Source organism: Glossina fuscipes, unplaced genomic scaffold (genome assembly GCF_014805625.2).
Source record: "Glossina fuscipes isolate IAEA_lab_2018 unplaced genomic scaffold, Yale_Gfus_2 183, whole genome shotgun sequence".
NCBI lineage: Eukaryota > Metazoa > Arthropoda > Insecta > Diptera > Glossinidae > Glossina > Glossina fuscipes.
This window is the reverse complement of record NW_023998526.1, coordinates 1,061,330-1,081,897: the sequence shown is the minus strand read 5'-3', so window position 1 is coordinate 1,081,897 and position 20,568 is coordinate 1,061,330. Positions and strand designations below refer to the sequence as shown.

The window sequence follows — 20,568 nt, the reverse complement described above, 5'->3', positions numbered from 1 at the left end:
ATGTAAAGACACATATTGCACAGGCCTACGTTAGTTAATCCATAGGGACACACTCCAGCACCAAACGAAGGGGAAAGGGAATGAAGGAAACTTGCATGAAATGGCTCGTAGGCATAGAACATGCAAAATCATACAACACAAACGAACTTAGAGACAAAACCATAGGCAATATCTACACAACCGCCAAAGCACAGAATAGGTATGAATAAGAGCTGTCCGACACAAACCAAAGCCATAGAACTTATGAGTCATATAACTCAAACCTTAGTCAAACACAGGTATAAAACCATATGATATAATTGCAACATATACAAGAAGAAATCTGTCTGCCTTAAAATTGTATAGAAACGCGTACATATTACGCATTACGGTATAAATCCCGTTTGGTTGCTCAAGCATAGAGAAACCCTTTCTTCGCAATGCATAAGCATACCCGCTCTTGCAAACGCGCATACCCAAAGAATCACGCATAGCATTTTATAGTACTGTTAGGTCATAGTAACATACAGAAATCTGTATGCCTTAAAAACTGTATAAGCGAATGATATTACATATTACGCATTACTGCATAAACCCCGTTAGGGTATACAATCAGGTAGAAACCCTTATGCTCTACAATGAATAGACGATCGGACAAAACAAATAAACGTTAGAGGCACACATAGCAATGCACACCAATACCCGTACGCGCAAAGAGCACAAGCACACACACAATATTACACAAAATATCCAAAGACACGATCACACATGTAGAAACACACATAGTAATAAGCTACACACAGAGCACATGCAAACACAGTGCACAAGCACTCACATACCTAACGGTGATTGAATCACCCGATTTGGTGCCTGAGTGCTTAGTGAGTAAACATTTGAACAAACGTAGTAATAAGCTACACATAGAGCACATGCAAACACAGTGCACAAGCACTCACATACCTAACGGTGATTGGATCACGCGATTTGGTAACTGAGTGCTTAGTGAGTAGACATTTGAACAATGTCATAAGCTAGATGTAAGTTGGTTCTAAGTTGTGCATAAGTAGAATCATACAAGTCGTAACTGAGGTTGCGATCGCAGCCAACCTAAGCTAAGCATGCACATAAGCATAGGACCTCAAAACTCATGTAAACCCATAGAACATGTTGGCAATAGGACAAGTGAGCGAGACTCAGGCTATAAAAGAACAGCGCATCGCACAGACTCTTTCATTTTGGTGTCATAGCCGTCTAGGTAAGTACCCTCAGACAGATTAACAAGTGACCTGTACGAAGAAGTTTTTTTTTGAATTTACGGATAGGGGATGCGCTGGTTAGTATTAATCGCCATCCCTGAAGGACTTTCAGGATAATTGACTTTACGGATAGGGGATGTGCTGGTTAGTATTAATCGCCATCCCTGAAGGACTGAGAGACGTTTTTTTTTACTATTTTATTTCTGGACTCACACACCAACCAGGGACAACAGTCGGGCCAAGGCAGCTATGACACTGGCAACGTATCCGGTTCTTTTCTTCCAGCGCCCCGCGATATTAAAAGCGAACAGAAAGTGAAAGTCTAACGTCGTAAGAAAAGAAAATAAAACGGTAAGCGCGCAACAGAGTCGGGTCACCTCGCTGGTTCCTTTTCCTTGCCATAGCCCAGTTCTACACAAATTGCTGTACTTCTATCCAGTAAAGAGGAAACAATAAATCTAGGAAGCTAAACACCATTCCCCCCGAAAGTCCTGGTTATTTTTCTAAATTTTCTTGCAACGAATCCTGGATTGACTGAGTCATACCTCGCCTAAGGAAACTCGTTACAACAGAAAACAAAAGCAAATTTGGTATCTGCGATAAACACTTTTTGCAACAACACGGAAAACACACGAGTTAAACACACAAAAACACCGAAAACAATTAAAAAATCGCCGACGAGATATAACACTCGCACTACTCAGAACACAAGTCGATATTTGCTGTATTTATTTACTTATTTACCCATTTATGCATGAAATTCTACTAAAGAAAATACAGTAGAATTCAATGCATCTTAATAGAAAATCTTATAGTGATTGTTTCAAAACTAGCATACAATAAAAAGGAAGCAAAAAGAGGAGTAATAATAACAAGGTAAGTTTAAAAATACTTTAAAAATAATAATTCACGTATAAATAAATAAAAAGAGAGAGAAAAAAAAGAATAAAGTATGTACACAGCTAGCACAGAAGCACACCTGCAGCAAGAACAGATCCAGGTTGCAAGTGAACCCCTAAATCATTGCAAGCATGCATAAACTTGGCAACTAACACATTAACAACACAATGTTATTTTAAATAAGAAATGAGATATTAAGAAAGGAATGTTACTTTAAGTACGACGTACGTAAATCGCGCATATTAACCAAAGCTGCATTAATAAATTTTAAACAGTCTGATAATGAGAATAAGAGATAAACATCATTTAGGTCTCTGCAAACAACTCTGAGCGGGTTAACCAGCTTATAATTGTATTTACATTGAATAAGCTTAATCAAGATAAAGTGCCTAGAGAAGCGGTTAGGAATATTAAAGCTTTTCTTATTATATAGTACGGTTTATACTTTGATTAAGAAGAAAACTCTACGTTTCTCAAGTGACGGTAATGATAATAGAAGCACGGAGGGGGAAGTGCGGCAATCGGGTCCCAACCCAAATTCCTAAGGGCAAACAGCAAGAATTGCTTTTGAACAGATCCATTTGAATCTACATATACCTATAGGAAGGAGACCACACAACGGAGGCACACTCAAGTGTAGATCTAACCAAACACATGTACAGCCTTTTCGTAATATAAGGATCGTCAAGCTCTTTGGACCACCTTTTTATAAAACCAAGCGCGGACCTAGGTTTGTTTAGCGAGAGCTCAATATGCAAATTAAAACGTTACTTTGTTCAAATAGAACGGCTAAATCTGTGAACGAATCAACGCCCTCCAACTTGTGCGAATCAATGAAGTACTGAGTAATGAATGACTTTCTTCTTGAGAAAGAAAGCTTTTTACATTTATTTGGATTCAATTTCAGAAGATTCAAAGATCACCATCCAACCTAATTATTCAAGTCACTTTGAGCCTGATATGATTGCGATTCTACGGAGAAAGAAGAAAACAGTTTCACATATTCAGCATAAATTAAGATGTGTCTGGGATTATTCACCGATGGGAGATCATTAATGTATAAACTAAATAAAATGGGACCTAACTGGCTACCTTGAGGTACGCCAGACGTCACGGTGAATTCATCCGAGTTGCTGAAGTTTAACAAAACCCTCAATGATCTATTGTGCGAATAAGAGCTTACCCATTTTGCTAAGTAGAAAGGCAAGCCAGAGGCTTGGAGTAAGTAAGTAAGTTATGGTTAACCAAATCAAATACTTTGCATAAATCAGTATACATTACATCAGTGCGAGAACCACTAGAAAAAGCTTTGAAAACATGACAAATAGACAGAGAGTCACAATTCGCTCGATCACCTTAGACACTCAAATTGGCTATGCCCTTGTAGTTTTCAACTAGTTGTCTACTTCCACTTTTTTAATAGGAATAAGGACAGTACTCTTCTAACAAAAAGGGAGAACACCTAAATCCAAGGAATGGTTATAAAATTCTGAGATAACGCCACTTAACTCGACAGCGCAAGATTTAAGTACACATGATGGAATTCCATCAGGTCCAGACGCAAAACTATATTTTAGAGAGCTCAACCCTTTAAAAACGTCATCTTCAGAAATAACCGAAGTGGGAATTGAAACCAAATTAGTTGTAGGATATGGGTAGATTGCTGATAAATCGAAATTAGCAGTCAAAAAGTTTCTTAGTATTGAGCAAAGAGATTTAAGATTTCAAAATCATCCGAGGAACCAGAGCTATTAGAAGAAGCATGCGAGGGATGTGCGGAAATTTTTTTTTGAGTTAAAAATTAAAAAATTGTTTGGGATTAGCAAACCACGGGGGACACCTGCTTCAATGTCGGGACTACTTGATCGGAACATATTTAATGTATTGTAGAACGATGGCAGTAAGCTTTCAATACTTCTAATTGAAAAATCAAGGATAATATGTGAAAAATGAGATTTTAGCATCGAAACATTGTTTTTTTGGAAATCATAATATTTATTTGAAAAAGTAGGATTTTGGAACATTAAAATAATTCAACGAACCATTATGCTTATGATGAAAGGAAACACACATTGCTGGATGATAAGGGTCCTCAGTTAAACTAAAAGGTGAAGAACGGTTTGTACTACCAATGCAATTAGGGGTACCAGATGTTGAAGTAGGAATCAAACAGCCAGAACTATCACTGTAACATCAAACGACTTAAGTCAAACTGAGGTCACTTAACGCATTGACTATATCGGTAGGTTTAGATTGCTTGTTCACTTTGCGGCCTGTTTCTTATATATGGACTCATCGGAATTTGGGGGAATATAGGAGCAGGTCACATATAAGTGTTTATTGGGAAATTTCGCTCAAATGGCGATAAATGCAACGTTGGGAGTAGACGAAAATTCAGTTAAATAGGGTGGACTGCGCACTTCTTGAAATTAAAACACCACCATGCTACACAATCGATCGTTTCTGAAAACCTGAAACGAATTATGGGAAAGTCCCGACGAATGTAGATCAGGCTTTAACCAAGTTTCAGTGAAGGCTAAACAGGAAAACTCCGCGCTCATTGAATTTAGGTAAGTAGAACGAATTTTGGAATTTAGGCCCCCAAAATTTTTCATAAATGAGATATAATGAGCCTGAAGAAATATTTAGTTTTTTTGAAGGCGAAAGGGCTACTGCTTTAGCATTAGGGATCGATCACGAGGGATAAATTCCTTAATTGAGGATACAACTGGCCATAATGGTTTATTTAACAACGTATCCATGTTTTAAAAGACGAGATTGCTCTAGGTTGAGAAGTAGCCAATTTGAAAATGCTAACACGCTTTAAATTGACAGATGGGACTTTCACCGCCAGATAACTGTTTATGTTATCCACAAATGTATCCAATGCCAGTCTTGGCACAAATATTGCTTTTCTGGGAGAAACTGCCTTCAAGCCAATGTCGTTTGTACTAGGAGCAGTAGGGTTCACGGATGGGGAGTTTTGGCGACGTGCCAAGTTTAGCGACCAGCGTTCACACTCGAACAACCAGGAGGAGAGGACGATTGACTATTCTCATTATTAGTTTTAGGCGATGACACCTGAGATTGAGTGACACCAATGGAAGGAGAGACCTTTGCCACTTCAGCATAGCTCAAGCCAGAGGAACCTCCCTGCGTATTTGTAACTTTTTTGTTACCGACCGACTCAGAAGTAGAAGAAACGCTGCCGTTCTTTGTAGATTTTGTGGAGGCGCTAACCTGTATCAACAAATGAGGCTTAGGAGAACTCAGAGGTGACGCTACCATTTGTAACTTTGCTAGCTTGGGAAGAAGACGAGTGCTCAACATAACAACACTCATCAAACCTAGTCTTAATTATTTCAACTTTCTTCCTCAAGGAGCCCAGATTTTTGCTCAAATCTGAGAAACACTTTCTCGTCCCTGTGAACAATTTGTAGAAATTTATTTCCCGCTTTCTACAGTCAGGACATGACCATCGTAAGCCTTTTGAGGAGTCAAGGGCTGCACCAGCAGTACGGCCGATAATTCCAGCACACTTTGCATGGCAAAAACGATCAAACAGCCAACACGAGATGAATAGTTCATATTGGGAGCCTGTTTTCGCACAACATGGTGTACGTAAACAATCCATTTCCAGTGAAAACAAGAAAAGGGGCTTTTGAAGAAAAAAAAGAACACAAAACTAAAAGATTCCACGACACTTTCATTGCCACTGTAAATATAGAGTGAAAGCCAAACCAACTGTAAAAGATTAATAGGAAAAAGAGAGAGTGGTTTCCTAATTGAGAAATTTAAATTTTATGTGAAAATTCATAATCAAAACGCGACTAATTCGACTGCATTTACATAAATTTTTGGGAACAAAACCCTTATCTATTCGCCCTTCTACATGTTATGCCAGTTTTGACATTACTTTAGACAATGAGATTGATTTATTCAATATTTTACTTAAACTTACAATGTTTATTTCTTCTACGTAAAATTCTGTCTGTACAAATCGAAATATTAAATTTTCCCCTCTGAATAGTTTCATAGAGGTAAATTCAGCATTTAAAGAAGATTTCTTTTGAACAATATCATAAAAAAGTGGCACACATGCAGTGTTTTTTATAAGTCCACTTTATTAAGATCGCATCGATAATCATCTCATTCATGTCATGGGCGGTTATATATTTAATTAAATTTTCGCCGCCTGACCGGAAGACGTTGTCATAGCTTTGCCATTTATTTACGAGCATTGAAATAACGGCTGAAACGAACCCATTTGTTCCGCATTGATAGGTGGTTATGAAGGGGGTGCATTATGTATGGTGTAACAAGTTTTCTTGGGCGGGGTATAACTCAGTGACTCCAAGGTGCGTTGCAAGAAAATATAGAATAATAATCCGGACGTTCGGGGGGAATGGTGTACACATTCCTTGATTTATTATTTCCTTTTTACTGGAGAGAAGTACAGCGATGGGTAGAAGCTGGCTATGGCAAGGAACCAGCGAGGTGACCCGACTTTTGCTGTGACTTCCACGTGGTACGAAATTTGTTTATATTTATTTTTGCTTGATTTTCTTTTAACTATCGCGGAACACTAGAAAAGCGGAAAGTTTGCCAGTGTCATAGCGGCCTTGACCCGGCGGTTCGTCCCTGGTTGATATGTGAGTAAAAAAAAATAAAAAAAACGTCTCTCAGTTCTTTAGGGATGGCGATTAAAACTGAACCAGCACATCCCCTATCCGTTAAGTCAGTTATCCTGAAAGTCCTTCAGGGATGGCGATTAAAACTGAACCAGCACATCCCCTATCCGTAAAGTCGAAAAAAAAACCTTCGTACGGGTCAACTTGTCAATTTGTCTGTGGGTACTTACTTAGACGGCTATGACACCAAACTCAACGATTCCGTGCGATGTGCAATGCTGTTGTAGCTTCTGTGTATGTTTGAGCTGCGTTCATAGCGTTTCGATTTTACTTAATTGTATAAGTCGGGTTGTGCTCTTATACTTATGTTTTAATACATAGTGGGTTCTTAAACCTATGCTCTCTACATTTGAGTTCTCAACTCTTGCTTTTTTTTGCACATTGTGGGTTTTTTTCCTTATAGTTTTATACATTTGAGTTTTTAATTCTGTTATTAAACATTTTGAGTTCTTACGTGTGTTTATACTTTTGAGTTTTTTACTTAGCCTTTCCTACATTGGAGTTCTTAATTCTGCTATTGATCATTTGAGATTTTGAATCTAAGCTTTTATTCATTTGGGTATTGATTTCTTGAACCCAAGCTCTCTTTTTTTATATTTGGGTCCTTGACTCTGCTATTAAACATTTTGGGATTGTGCACCTAAGCTTTTATACATTTGGGTTCTTGGCTTATGCTTGTGTACATATTGATTTCTTGCGTCTAAGCTTTATCTTCTTTTACATTTGAGTTCTTGACTTATGCTGGAGGAGGTTGTTCATGCCTTATTACCCCAGACAGCAAAAACGCTTCCTTACAATGCTTTGCCAATGACCGAGACGCGTTTGGTTTCGTTTTGCTGAATTGTAGAGAAAAAGGAAGAATTTGGATTAATAAAAGCTTGACAACCGGTTATGTTGTTTGCTTCATAAATGTGATTTGAAGGCGGAACGGGTGCGAGTATTGTCATAACGGGAGTTTTGTTTGAAGTTAAAGACGCGTGAAATCATACGTCGAGCGAGATTAAATTTGGCAGTGACGAGAGCATTTGGTGTTTCAATTACTTGATTTGGAGCGATATGTGGTTGAATTTCTACACTTTGCTCTTCGATTTGTTAAAGAATTTGATATTTTATCTAATAAGCTCAGCTCTTTGCAAGTTTTCTATTCCGCGAGTCTTTTGATGGCAATGACGGGTATGTACTAGAAGCAGTGTATAAGCAGTGCGCTGAATTAGGTTTTCGCGATTGGCACAACCACGGTTCTTGTTGGCTGGATTGTTTAGCATAATTTGTATCGTAAGCTTTTTGGCATATGCTGCAGCTTATTACCTTGTCGGCAAGTTGCTCGTGGCGAAACTCACATACTTTTTGCACATTTCGTGTTGCGGCAATGCCTATATTGTCTGGTTTACCGTGCTGTGAGATGCTTACTACTACGAGTGAGTGAAGTTGCGTTAAAGTTGGCAATTTAATTCTGGTTCATTTGCAAGAAGCACATTTCGAAATAGCAGAGCATAAAATTTCTATTAGCAGAAGTGGTCTGTAAGGGCCTGGTAAAATTCTCAACTCAAGCTAGGTTTTATTGAAACGCACTTGTCGCTTTAAGCGTCAACCTGGCGCAACCTAGCGCTTTTTATTCCTTAGTAAGAATATCATTTTAACTCTCTAATACTGTGCGACCACAATTTCATAAAAGAGGTTTTTAACCTTCTCTGACTCAGAGTCAGTAAAAGAACAGTCGTTAAGTATAATGAAAGCGTGTATACTAAGATGAAATGACATAACTCTCCAGAGATATATTTTTCCGCACGTAGAAATAGCGGTTACAATGGCTGTTAAACACAACTGCAAGGCTGAGTCTATGTAATAGGGGGTACCTTTACATAAAACTATTGTTAAGTTAACGCGCTCCTACAACGTCAAGACGAAGACACTAAAAGATCTTGCATACGGTAAATGATACTCCAATTCAAATATTCGCCAGGGCTTCAATATTCCGCTCAAAAGTAATATAGAAAAGTGCCACTGGATATGCTAAGAAAAGTAAGTAAAGGAAATCGATCATACGGTCTTTGTAAATACGGTTCTTCTATATATCCTAACTACTTCGCCTAATACAGTCATTCATTCATTTTCGTGATAATACATTAAAAATTATATATTATTTTTACGTAAAGCAATGTTTTTTATGAAAACCCTATCAGAAGATGTTTAAAACGTCAATTAACGTGATCTAAGTTTAGCAAACTTCATATACTTGTCAAAAGTTTTATTATTTTTCAGTCGTCACGATTGTAAAAAAAACTACCAATTAGACTCGCTTTGCGTGAAAGCTCATAAATATGGTGGGGTCTAGAAAATAAATCTTATAGTTAAGTATTATATTACATTATAAACCAACAAAAAATAAACCTCAGAGTTAAATTTTGTACTACATTGCTACTGTAGTCTAGTTAGGCAAATACATTCATTTGGTTCCAATTGAGTATAACTAATTTTTATGTCAAACTATTACTATGGAAAAATGTGCAACCTAAAATATTAAAAAATAGACACCAAATTTGGTAAAATTTCAAATTAAATTAAGTTTCATATAATACTACTCTTGCGAACCAAAAAGTTTGTGGGATCCCAAAGTTTGGTCCGAAGATCTCTTTCAGTCTACTTTCCTCTCATTATAAAATAAAGAATTTAACGCATTTTTAACAAAAACAATGTATAACATAAAATACTTTAAGTACAAATATTTATTTAAAGCAATCAAAAATAAATTCTCAGATACTTCGTCCTTATAGGACACGTCGATACAAATATACTCCGAAGATGGTGCAAACCCAAAAATAAATTTAAATTAGTACAGATAATCAACATATGCGAGTCAAATTCAACATATCAATAATTTTTGGTAATTTAACAGCAACCAGCTACCATTTACATTCTTAAATTAACAGTATCGGCTGTATCAAGAACCCATTGGTCAGCATCGTATAAATTGTAGACTTTCATCCGCAAAAGCTTGAAGTACAACTCTTCGTATACCTTGTGTTTTAAAGAAAACTTCATCCAACGTAGGTCTCATTTATAATTTACGGTCTTTTTGCTGTGCGTCTTGTAAAACTGAATTTTTGTGATTAACGCTGGCTTTTTGCAAATTCGTTCTTATAAAAACGTTATTCATTTCTATTTGGGTTATTTTATTTCACTTCAGAAAAAATTTCTATCTCTCACTTCTTAATTGTTCTATTTGCATAAATATGTTCAGCTTTGGATCAGCACCCGGAGGAGAAACGATTAAATTACTTTAGTACGCCTTTAATAAGGAATTAATTTGGTTATTTGATCTTTAATTCTATTAATTAAAATTACACAAAGTCATTTAACTAGCGCCCAACTGCAAACAATGTCTGAATTGTATTGGTGGAAATATCTTTACTGTTTTTCTATTAAAATATAGTACCCTTCTATATGATTGTGTTAGGTGCAATTTTCAGATTATCTTATACCGACACCATTTGCTTCACTCCGTATCAAAAAAAATTGGTTTTACGTCGAGTTTTTGATAAGAAAGCCATAAATGGCGAGTTCTTGTTAATCGATTATTCATATCTTGTTTATTGGCTTACGTCACAAATCGATTCCTACTTGCTTTTTTTCTTCCATAAATATTCTGGTTTATTAATTATTATTCATACATACAACCATACTTAATTAAAATGGCCACTTCTTCAGACAATTTGTTTTAAAAGATTTTGTTTTTATAAAATTTATATCCCACACAACGTCAACGCCAATGCAAAACGTCCTTTGACGTGTCCTTAGATTTTGACTTTATAAAATTGCCGAAAAAAGTGTTAATCGTGCCTAAGTAATTTAATCATCTTCTAATCTTAAAATCGCTACTTTTTATTGACCTTAGACATACTCAACATATTTTTCCTTTCCTTAAATTCCTCAGTTTATTTATCATTTTTCAAGAATCTCTTTATTTTTGTTGGGCGTTTTGGCGCATAATTTAACTTCCAACTATCTTAATATATATTAATAAACTTTTCATCGAAAATTGTCACTAAATAAGCACTCACTGCGTCTGCTGCTTTTCTTTATTTTATATTTTTTGGTTTTTTTTCTATTTTAAAATTAATTATTTTCTCTTGAACCAAGACTTTCTTTCATTTTCTCAACCTCTTTTTTTTTACCTGTCGCAAAAATGCAACAACCTTTTCTTTTTTCAATTGCCATACTCCTCCTTCTGTAACGAAAATCAATATATATAGCACATATTAGTTTGGGGAAAAAGAAATCCATTAATTTTTCGGTAGGTGGCTGCACTGATAGATTTCTCGTAAAGTATCGATCAAACAATTTCATATTTATGCCCGTTGGAAAGGTGACATTTCGCAGTAAAAAAAAATTCTTCTGCTGTTTTTTGTTTGGTGCATTCAGTTGTGAGTTACAGCGTGTTAAAAATGGAAGTGAACAAAGAGAAAATTCGGTACATTTTACAGTTTTTCTTTGACAAAGGCGAAAATGCAAGCCAGGCGGCTAAAATTGTGAATGGAGTTTATGGTTCCGATACTGTAACAGCCAATTATGTGCAATTTTGGTTTCGTAGATTCCGTTCAAGAATTTTTGATGTTAAAGATGCACCTCGCACAGGTAGGCCGGTCGTCGAAAATGTCGATAAAATCAGAGAAATGATCGAAGTTGACCGGCATGTTAGCAGTCGTAACATCGCCCAGGAGCTAAAAATCGACCATAAAACAGTTTTAAACCATTTACACAAAGCTGGATTCAAAAAGAAGCTCGATGTTTGGGTGCCACACCAATTAACAGAAAAAAACATGATGGATCGAATTTCCATCTGCGAAGCCTTGGCCAAACGGAATGAGATAGACACATTTCTTAAACGGATGGTGACTGGAGATGAGAAATGGATCACATACGATAACCCTGTGCGAAAACGATCATGGTCAAAGAGCGGTGAAGCACCTCAAACTGTGGTCAAACCAGGACTAACGGCCAGGAAGGTTTTGCTATGCATTTGGTGGGACTGGAAGGGGATTATTTATTATGAGTTGCCTCCATATGGCCAAACGCTACAATCTGATCTCTACTGTCAACAACTGGACCGTTTGAAGATAGCGATTGACCAGAAACGGCCAGAATTGGCCAACAGGAGAGGTGTGGTGTTCCACCAGGACAACGCTAGGCCACACACATCTACAGTGACTCGCCAGAAACTTCTGGAGCTTGGTTGGAAAGTTTTAACGCACCCGCCATACAGTCCGGACTTGGCACCAAGCGATTATCATCATCATCAATCTAGGGAGGATTGTGAAAATCGACTACTAGAGTTTTTTGCAAATAGAGACCAGGACATCTAAGAGAGAGGCATTTTGAAGTTACCTTTAAAATGGCAACAAATCATACAACAAAACGGTGCATATTTGACCCAAATCGGACAACCCGAAGCATGTTAAAGAAAGTTCTGAAGTTCATATAAAAATAATGGATTTCTTTTTCCCCAAACTAATATAATGCGTGGGTACTTATAATATGAAGGTGGTAAAGTATATTTTATAAAAATACTGACACATTGTTGACAAACTACAAAACAAAAACACATATTTAGATTATTGTTGTTATAAAGGTCTTACAAAAACAATAAAATTGAACGTGTAAATTGAGGTACTTTGATCTGAATTAATAAAGATCAGAATTATGTGTAAGAGGCGGATATAACTGAATCAAAAGAATTACAATGTATCGTGATGTAAAGATTAGTGCTGTACGATAAGAATATAATATATGCGTTTTGCGCTAATTATAGATAATCGTAGTATGAATATATCTTATAAGGAAATGAAATAAACATATAATGTATCATCAATAAATTCACAACAAAATATGTGTATGATTTTTTTTATCAAAAATGTCATACGCCGATTATGCAAAAAGGGCAAACATTAATACAAAAGAAAAAAGTTTACCAAAAATGAAAAAGGACAATTGCGCCAAAGACGGCAAAAATTATGAAAACTAATATATAAGTCTAGTGAAAGGAACAGCAGTTTTTAGGGTCTTCGGAATATTCATCGATAAGCTAAAAAGTAACGTTTGTCGAAAGTTATGTTTCTTTCTTCGTCTGGGCATAGAGTGTAGTGAAAACACAATTAAAGGTTCGTTTTGATGATTATTTATTAATGAGTACTTTACTTTTTACTTTACTTCCGACTTTACATCTCACTTTACTGAACTGTGGTCAGTAATTTATGTAATAAATTATTATGCTAACTTAAGCAAAATAGTGGAATTAAACTAGGCTATTATTAAAGTTACATGTAAAGCTAGACTGCGTTATATTATCTAGCTTGACTTGCAGTATATGGAAATATGTAGAACAAATCTTAACTACGTTATACCTACGTTTACATTATGTGGAAATATAATAAAGTGTGAACTAAGCATAAATGATTATTGAAGGGGTAGATGACGATAAATCGATAATGCTACAAGAGCACCACCTAACTATGATTCACAGCAAACAGCGGATGGCTTGAGCCCAAATGAAAACTTTACAGCCATACTTCCAAAGTTATTTACAAATGTGCTCTCCAATGTCAAATACTGCACCAATTTAGACATGTTAAAAATAAATTTTTGATGCATTCATGTACTATACAAAAAGAAATAGATAAGCTGAGAATAACAGTGGTTTGATAATGATAATTTGTCGAAAATCAAAAATTTCGCGTTGTGTTTACACAATTCTCGAACCCATGATGAACCGAATGAACCTAAAAATTATTTATACAACGGTCCGTCCCACTTTAATAGCGTTGCTCCATGGCTCGTGAGGTAGTTAAAGTTCATCCAAATATCTCAAAAACTTCGATCCATAAGTTGAACACATGGATAGCCATCACACGGGCAGCCAAATATGAATCTTACATCGATTCAAAATCACTTACGGTACAGTAAGAGGTAACATAATCCTTATGTTGCGTACATCCACGTTACCAAAAGTCGTGCAAGGCATAAAAATATTAAACCAAAGTGTATGAACTTTTGAAACATTGGATGATATATATTAAAAGAAGCAGCCCAAAAAGAGAGGAAAACAAGGTACGTTGCTGCAAAGCACTGCTGATTTAATATTTCACTACAGTATTATTTCCAGCAACGCTGTGCGCTAATACAAAAAACATTGCTTACGCAGTTGTAAATGTAAACACACGTATTGAAATGCACACAAAGCCAAAGCAAGAAACAACTAGTGACTTATTTATACAATACTATAAGCACTTCGAAAAAAAGGAAAAAGGTTTTAGTTATTAAAATTTTTATGTCAAATTTAATCGAGCTAAACAATTTTTTCAACTGTTCGCTTGTGCAAGTACCTTGTGAGTTTATCGAAATTTAGATTACTGGAAGTCGATACAAAATGACAATCTTAGCTAAACCATCTTTCGAGAAGAAATCTGAAAAGATATTTTTACCTTTACCTGGATTTGGTAAACGTAATGACGCTTACCATCGAAATTTATTGGATGTAAGTACTACGTAAAAATCTCTAATTTAAAAAAAAAAAAAGTTTAGGTGTTTGCTTACGTGAAAACTCTTGAAAAAGTGAGTGTGTGTACAGATGTATTGATTTATCGCCACAATTATCAGCAATTGCTTTTCGTTTCGTGACTAATGCGCTGATAAACAATTTGAGTTTTACTCCTTGATTCTCTGATAGAGGATCTTGTCAAATCGTTATTTAAGAGTTGCTTTCCGACCTTGAAATATTTCGTTGTTCATGCCTTCAGTAGCCTTCGCATCTTTAGTCTTTAGTCTATAGTATTTATACTCATTGGTACATAAAGTTGTGAATTGGTACGTATGTGAAAAAATAACATTTTTCGGTGCATTCACAGCTATTTGCCAAATCTGTACAACTTTTTTGGTTACTACAAATATCGAAAGATTAGACATATAATTGTAGAATTGTGAAACCTGCCTTGGTCGACAAGAAAATTCAAGATAATTTCGTTAATTTTATTTTTACGCTTTTTGGAAGTCTTAAAAAAGTGGTTTTGAAATTTTCGTGCATGTCGACTACTTAGCGCATTTTTCGAGCGCGGCTATTTACTACTCGCTCTACTGCCTCGGTAATAATTGTTGCTTTTTTTCCTTTTGATAAAAATTGCATTACATTTTTCACATTTCTTGTGTTTTATCATGGCGTCTTACTCGCTGGAAAACATTTTCAATAAAATTTCAATAAAACAAAATTGTTGAATTGCATCTTGAGTAATTTTATATAGTTGGTAAAAGATCATAGCAGTTCAATTTAGTCAAGGAGTTGAACCAATTGGTTTTCATAACATTTATATTATTCCATATATGTAGCACCAAAATTCCTACAACTCATCGGAGGCTGACGTGGAATCGATGCTTTTCAATCGCCCACAATTTTCTTGCCTAAAAACAATTCTACTTTTTTTGATTTCCATTACGGTAATGCTGACCGGAGCTTTGGGCGGTTACACTCTCTATCATATGTACGCGCCAACACACACGCGTATGCACTACCGTGCCCTATGCGATGTCCCTTATGAGCCGATAGGTAATATTAAAGCACCGCGTATTTATCCACGGAGTGACGATTTGGGTTGGTTGTGGCCCCATTTTAATGGCGAAAAAATTGAAAATGTTGGGGACGTGGTGGATGATACCTTCTTCCGTGAAGAAGTCGAAATGGATATGGGCGATGGCGAAAGTTATATTAAGGTGGAGGTGCCCGATTTTAAAGATGGCCGGCATGGGCGTTTTATGCACGACTTCAAGGAAAATCAATCCGCCATTATCGATTCCACAGCCGATCGCTGCTTCATAATGCCATTGGACCGTGAAACCGTTTTGCCGCCGGAAAGTTTTGTAGATTTAATGAAAAAGATGGGTTCAGGTTATTATAATATTGATACTGAGCGAGTTAGACAAACTATGCGTGTGGTGACACCACCCATCACGGATTTATCAACCATGTCAGAACGTATAGCCAACGAATGTTATGACATGAGAATCTATAAACTGGAAACGTATGTGTCAGGAGGTAAATATTCATAAGACGCCAAATTTATTATTTCTATGAAATATGCTCTTTCGTCTTTATGTACTTATATTAATATGCGAATTTCTTAGTTTATAAACGTGAAGCTAAACCGGAGCGTACCGCCACCTATGCCGAGTACTTGGGTAAAGGGATCATTGAATTTGATATCATGAATATAGCCGATGTTGAGGAATACGAACATCAGCATCCGAAATGAATGTTTGAAAAGTTTTTAATTATTTAAAGTGCTGCTTTGACACAAAATTGAAAGCAGAAAACAAATTATATGTGTATTTAGTAACGTACGTCGAAAACAATTATTTGGTGGATCTGAAAACTACCATGCATATAGTTTTTTGTAGTAACAAGTCAGGTTTTTTTACAATCATTTAGCTTGAGGGAAATTCCGATATATTTTCAATACAGGTGAAGACTATATTTTCACGCTTTTTCACGTAATCCAACGCTGTTGTGCAACAGTAACAATAAAGCTATGTATGAATGTTCGAGACTCGATTAGGAAAAGATTAATTTTAAACGCAGCACATTGTAACTTTATTACTTTCATGCGATGTATGAGTGTCACACTTTGTATACATCTATGCTGTTAAATAATGTTTCTATTAATCCTCTTAAATTATTCGGACCTGTGAACGTGTTGAACATTCCTCTTTATCTAATCCCTTTTGTCGTTTTTTTTTGTTTATACTTAGTACAAAATAGTGTTTTTTTTTTGAACAAACTTCAATGTAATCAATGAAAATTGCACATATATATACCGCAAGGTCATCTTTAACATAACATTAAATACGGTGTAGATAGAAGAGAAAAATTGCATGGCTTGTTAAAAATATGTGCTTTTCAATTAAAATTCGATCTTTTCTTAAACGAGCTTAAAATAAATAAGAAGTCGTTCTTGACTTGTTAAAGATTTCGATAAGTAGCAATTTTTTTTAAATCAACGTAAGATATTAAAGTATTCAATACAGTAGTTTTTCGATTGTTGTATGTAATTTTATGTATGTGTACAAATGAACATGTATATATATATATATATATATAATATATATTTTTACTTATTTATTTATGTGTATATATATATATATATGTTTATACATTTATACATATATAATATGTGTACATGTTTATGGTTTATCAACTATCGCGCTGCACATTAGTTTATTGATTATCAAAAACCTTGCAGTATTTCCAAAAATTCAAATGTTGCTTGAGAATTCGTTTGTTTTATTGTTCGTTTCATTTTTCTGGAATTAATCATATGTCTGCCGAGCAAAAATAAAATAAAACTGTGCTCGTCAGCTTTTCTGCTCCTTTGGTTTTGCATAAAAGACAACGTACTTATGATCTGCGCTTCAACATTTAACAGCGTTTTTATTATAATAATATAAAGAAGACAATGGAAGAAAAATCAATTGTAATATTTCTACGTAATTGTGGAGAAAATAAGCAAAGGTGGCCCTATGAAGAAAACTATTTTTGTATTTGTTTTAATTTCATTAAATTGCAGCGTAAAACATTAAAATAGAAATAAGAATTACTATGTTAAATAAATATATTAACAATCAACCAACCTTCAATGTACTCTTTTTTTTTTTTTTAAGTACACGTCGGTTTCTTACTTCATTTCGTTGTTTTCGTATGTTAAAAACAAAATTTATATTGCAGAGTCACTGTTGCCTCATTGTGAAATTTACAACGAAGTGCCAGAAATGATGACAGACAAACACAAGCACTTTAGGACACTTGAAAGATTGCAATGCCAGAATACGGCTGTAAGTCTGCTAATTGCCTTATTCTGTTAATAATGGAATCTTTTAAAGAAACTTTAAAGTTATTTATAAATACTGAAATCAGCTACAGTGAACAAACAGCTAAATTACGCAATCCGTACAATCCGTGGTTAACGTAGTTACATTTAAAGTAACAAAGGTTTAAAACTAATTTTATTGGACTAAATTTATTTGGACTTACAGGAAATTACTACCGTAATTTATTTGGACTTACAGGAAATAAACATCATTACTCATCGAGTTCATCTACAACTCTACGAGTAAACTACATTTTGTGAACATAAATCAGTACATTGGTGGAGAGCAACTTATTAATAAAATTTAAATTTTAGTTGAGATTCAACGTCTCGGTTATAAACACCATTTAAATTATAACATTAAGTCGATGACGCCATTAATGTACTTTACCACAGAAGTAACGACCAATATCAACCTACGTTTCTCGAGTGACAGCAAAGACATAACCAGCAACTTACTTCCATGAAGAGGTAAAGAGACACGACCCAACCTAAATTCTTAGAACAAAAAGCAGAAATTGTTTCTGCAAAGATTCGAAGGTGATCACATAGCAACAGCTTCTACAGAGCTACTTTTTGTATCTTTTCAACAATCTACTCTTAGTACTTTTTATCAGAAAATGGCACCTTTCAGAGTTTTATAAAATGAGGGAACCAAAACCTTTATGTCCATGAGGAATTGATCCAGATCAACATCCGCTTCTAATCTTTTAAATAGGGTGAAGTTACTAAGCGTATGCATTGGCTGACTAAGGATAGAATGGGATGGGCTAGGCAGAGTAGGCTCGACGGCCGTACTGAATTGTATTGATGCGTTAAGTGATAATGAGATAATGAGTTCTCCCAGGTAAGACGAAAGGCGACCAGGAACAAACCGAGACATCTAGCTTGTTAGAGAACATGAGGTGCAAAGTCGGATTTTTTACATTAGGAATATCAGTTGCCTGTAAAAGGCTCAGCTTACGAGAGAAATTCTTTAAATCTACCGGGAATTCCATTAGCTCTCAGCCACGCAATATCAACGTTAGGTCGCCAAGAAACGTTTGGCAAATTTAAGTCGCTAAGCACAATAATGACATTCGGTGACTTCATACTATTCATCACTTCACAAGTAGGTGAGGCACGTTTATTGCAAACGTGAATTTTCGAATTAAGAGAAATATATCTTTTTTCTTAGTGTTATTCTGCAGAGAAGTTCTGAACCTATCATCCACCAGAAGAAAGATTGACATTTCGCTTTGTAGTAGAGATCGATTCAAGGATGTCCATGAAGATTCCACATTTATTGGTAACAGACTTCCAGAGAGGGAATCTATTTTGTCAAAAATATTACGGGGTTTTTGGTAATAAAAGGAGTAGCTTTCAGAGATAGTATCACTGAAAGATATAATCTTCTGGAAAGAGGAAAAATTCTTTATCTTCATCTTAATTAACTCCATAGCAGCATAAAAAAAACCGTTTCGGGGACGGGTCATTCAACAGAAATAACATAGAGGATATATTGAGCGGTAAAGTCCATTACAATGTTTTAACATTCTATTTTCAAATGGTTGTGTACGTTTCTCATATTTTAGAAAATTGTAATATGTAATATATGCAAACTCGATCTAGGACCTCACCAAAAAAGGAAGGAAGGATGGAAGGTTGTAGGAAGTGCACAATTGAGAAAAGAAAATTACTAGCAATATATTATGGCATCGCCTTTAATTAATTAAAAAAATAAATCCGATAGGGATCAATTTTTTACCATCCAAAAAATAGATCTAATAAATCTATTTATTGATTTGTAAGCAATTGCATCTGTTTTTCATTCGAATTCGCTGTACCACCCATTGATTTATAGACAATTGCATCTGTTTTTTATTCAAATTCACTATCCCACTCATTGATTTGTAAATAATTGTACTGTTTAGTGATGATAGTTTGATTTATTTGTACAAAGCACTAAAGACTACAAACCTACCTAGTTGTTATCGCTTCGACAGTTAAATCGTATGGTATATGAATTTATACAAGTGCACGTTTTTTCAACAAACAGCTGTTTTGAGCTGTATTATTTATAAACAACTTAAAAGATGGCAGATTAACGATAAATTTACTGCCGTAATTATTAAGTAAGCGAAAGAAGTAATGGCATACTAAATTGAAGTGGAAGAAATCAAAAATCGAGAACACAAGGTGAACTCTTCTTTAACGAAAAAAGATAGAGCAAAAAACAAATTGACCTGCTTTAAAAACGCATTACAAGTAATTAACACGAACCTTCTGGTCTTCTTAGTGTATATATTTGAATTTCAATAGAGGAATCAATCAGTCTACGTAGCTAAGTTTATCTTGCGATTAATGCTTCTTTAAAACTTCTAGCAAGTGGCAATTTAAACACCATCCCTTTGAAAATCATCCAATACATGCCCACGAAACAGCCAAAACAGATAGGCAGATAGATGACATCTATGTATGCAATAACAAGATCGTTTCGCCTTATTGTTTACTTAGTTGATTCAGCTAAGCTCGCTTAAAAAATTAAAGAGCATTGTTTAATATGAATCAATGATTTATTGTATACAAGTGTCAATTATGCACCCACGAAAGTCGGGGACGTCTTTGTTTGAATGAACACTACCTACTAGAGCATAACCTAACATATGTTCATATGTTTTTCGTATGTTTCTTTCTTACTTCCTTTTGGATTCATATGTTCTTCATATGTTTCTTTCCTATCTCCTTTTGAATTCATATGTTTTTCGTATATATCTCTCATACCTCTTTTGAATTCATATGTTTTTCGTATATTTCTTTCGTACCTCTTTTCTGCAGAACTACTACAACCAAAAC

At 35.2% G+C, this 20,568-nt stretch overlaps 1 protein-coding gene across 1 annotated transcript; it reads left to right on the top strand.

Moving 5' to 3' along the window:
- Window positions 1-14,027: 14,027 nt before the first annotated feature.
- Window positions 14,028-16,975, top strand: LOC119641863 (integral membrane protein 2B). The gene is made up of 3 exons (XM_038040749.1): window positions 14,028-14,357; window positions 15,203-15,905; window positions 15,995-16,975. Exons 1-3 carry the CDS (start codon window positions 14,250-14,252, stop codon window positions 16,120-16,122), a joined length of 939 nt encoding a protein of 312 aa, XP_037896677.1. The 5' UTR covers window positions 14,028-14,249; the 3' UTR covers window positions 16,123-16,975.
- Window positions 16,976-20,568: the final 3,593 nt, after the last annotated feature.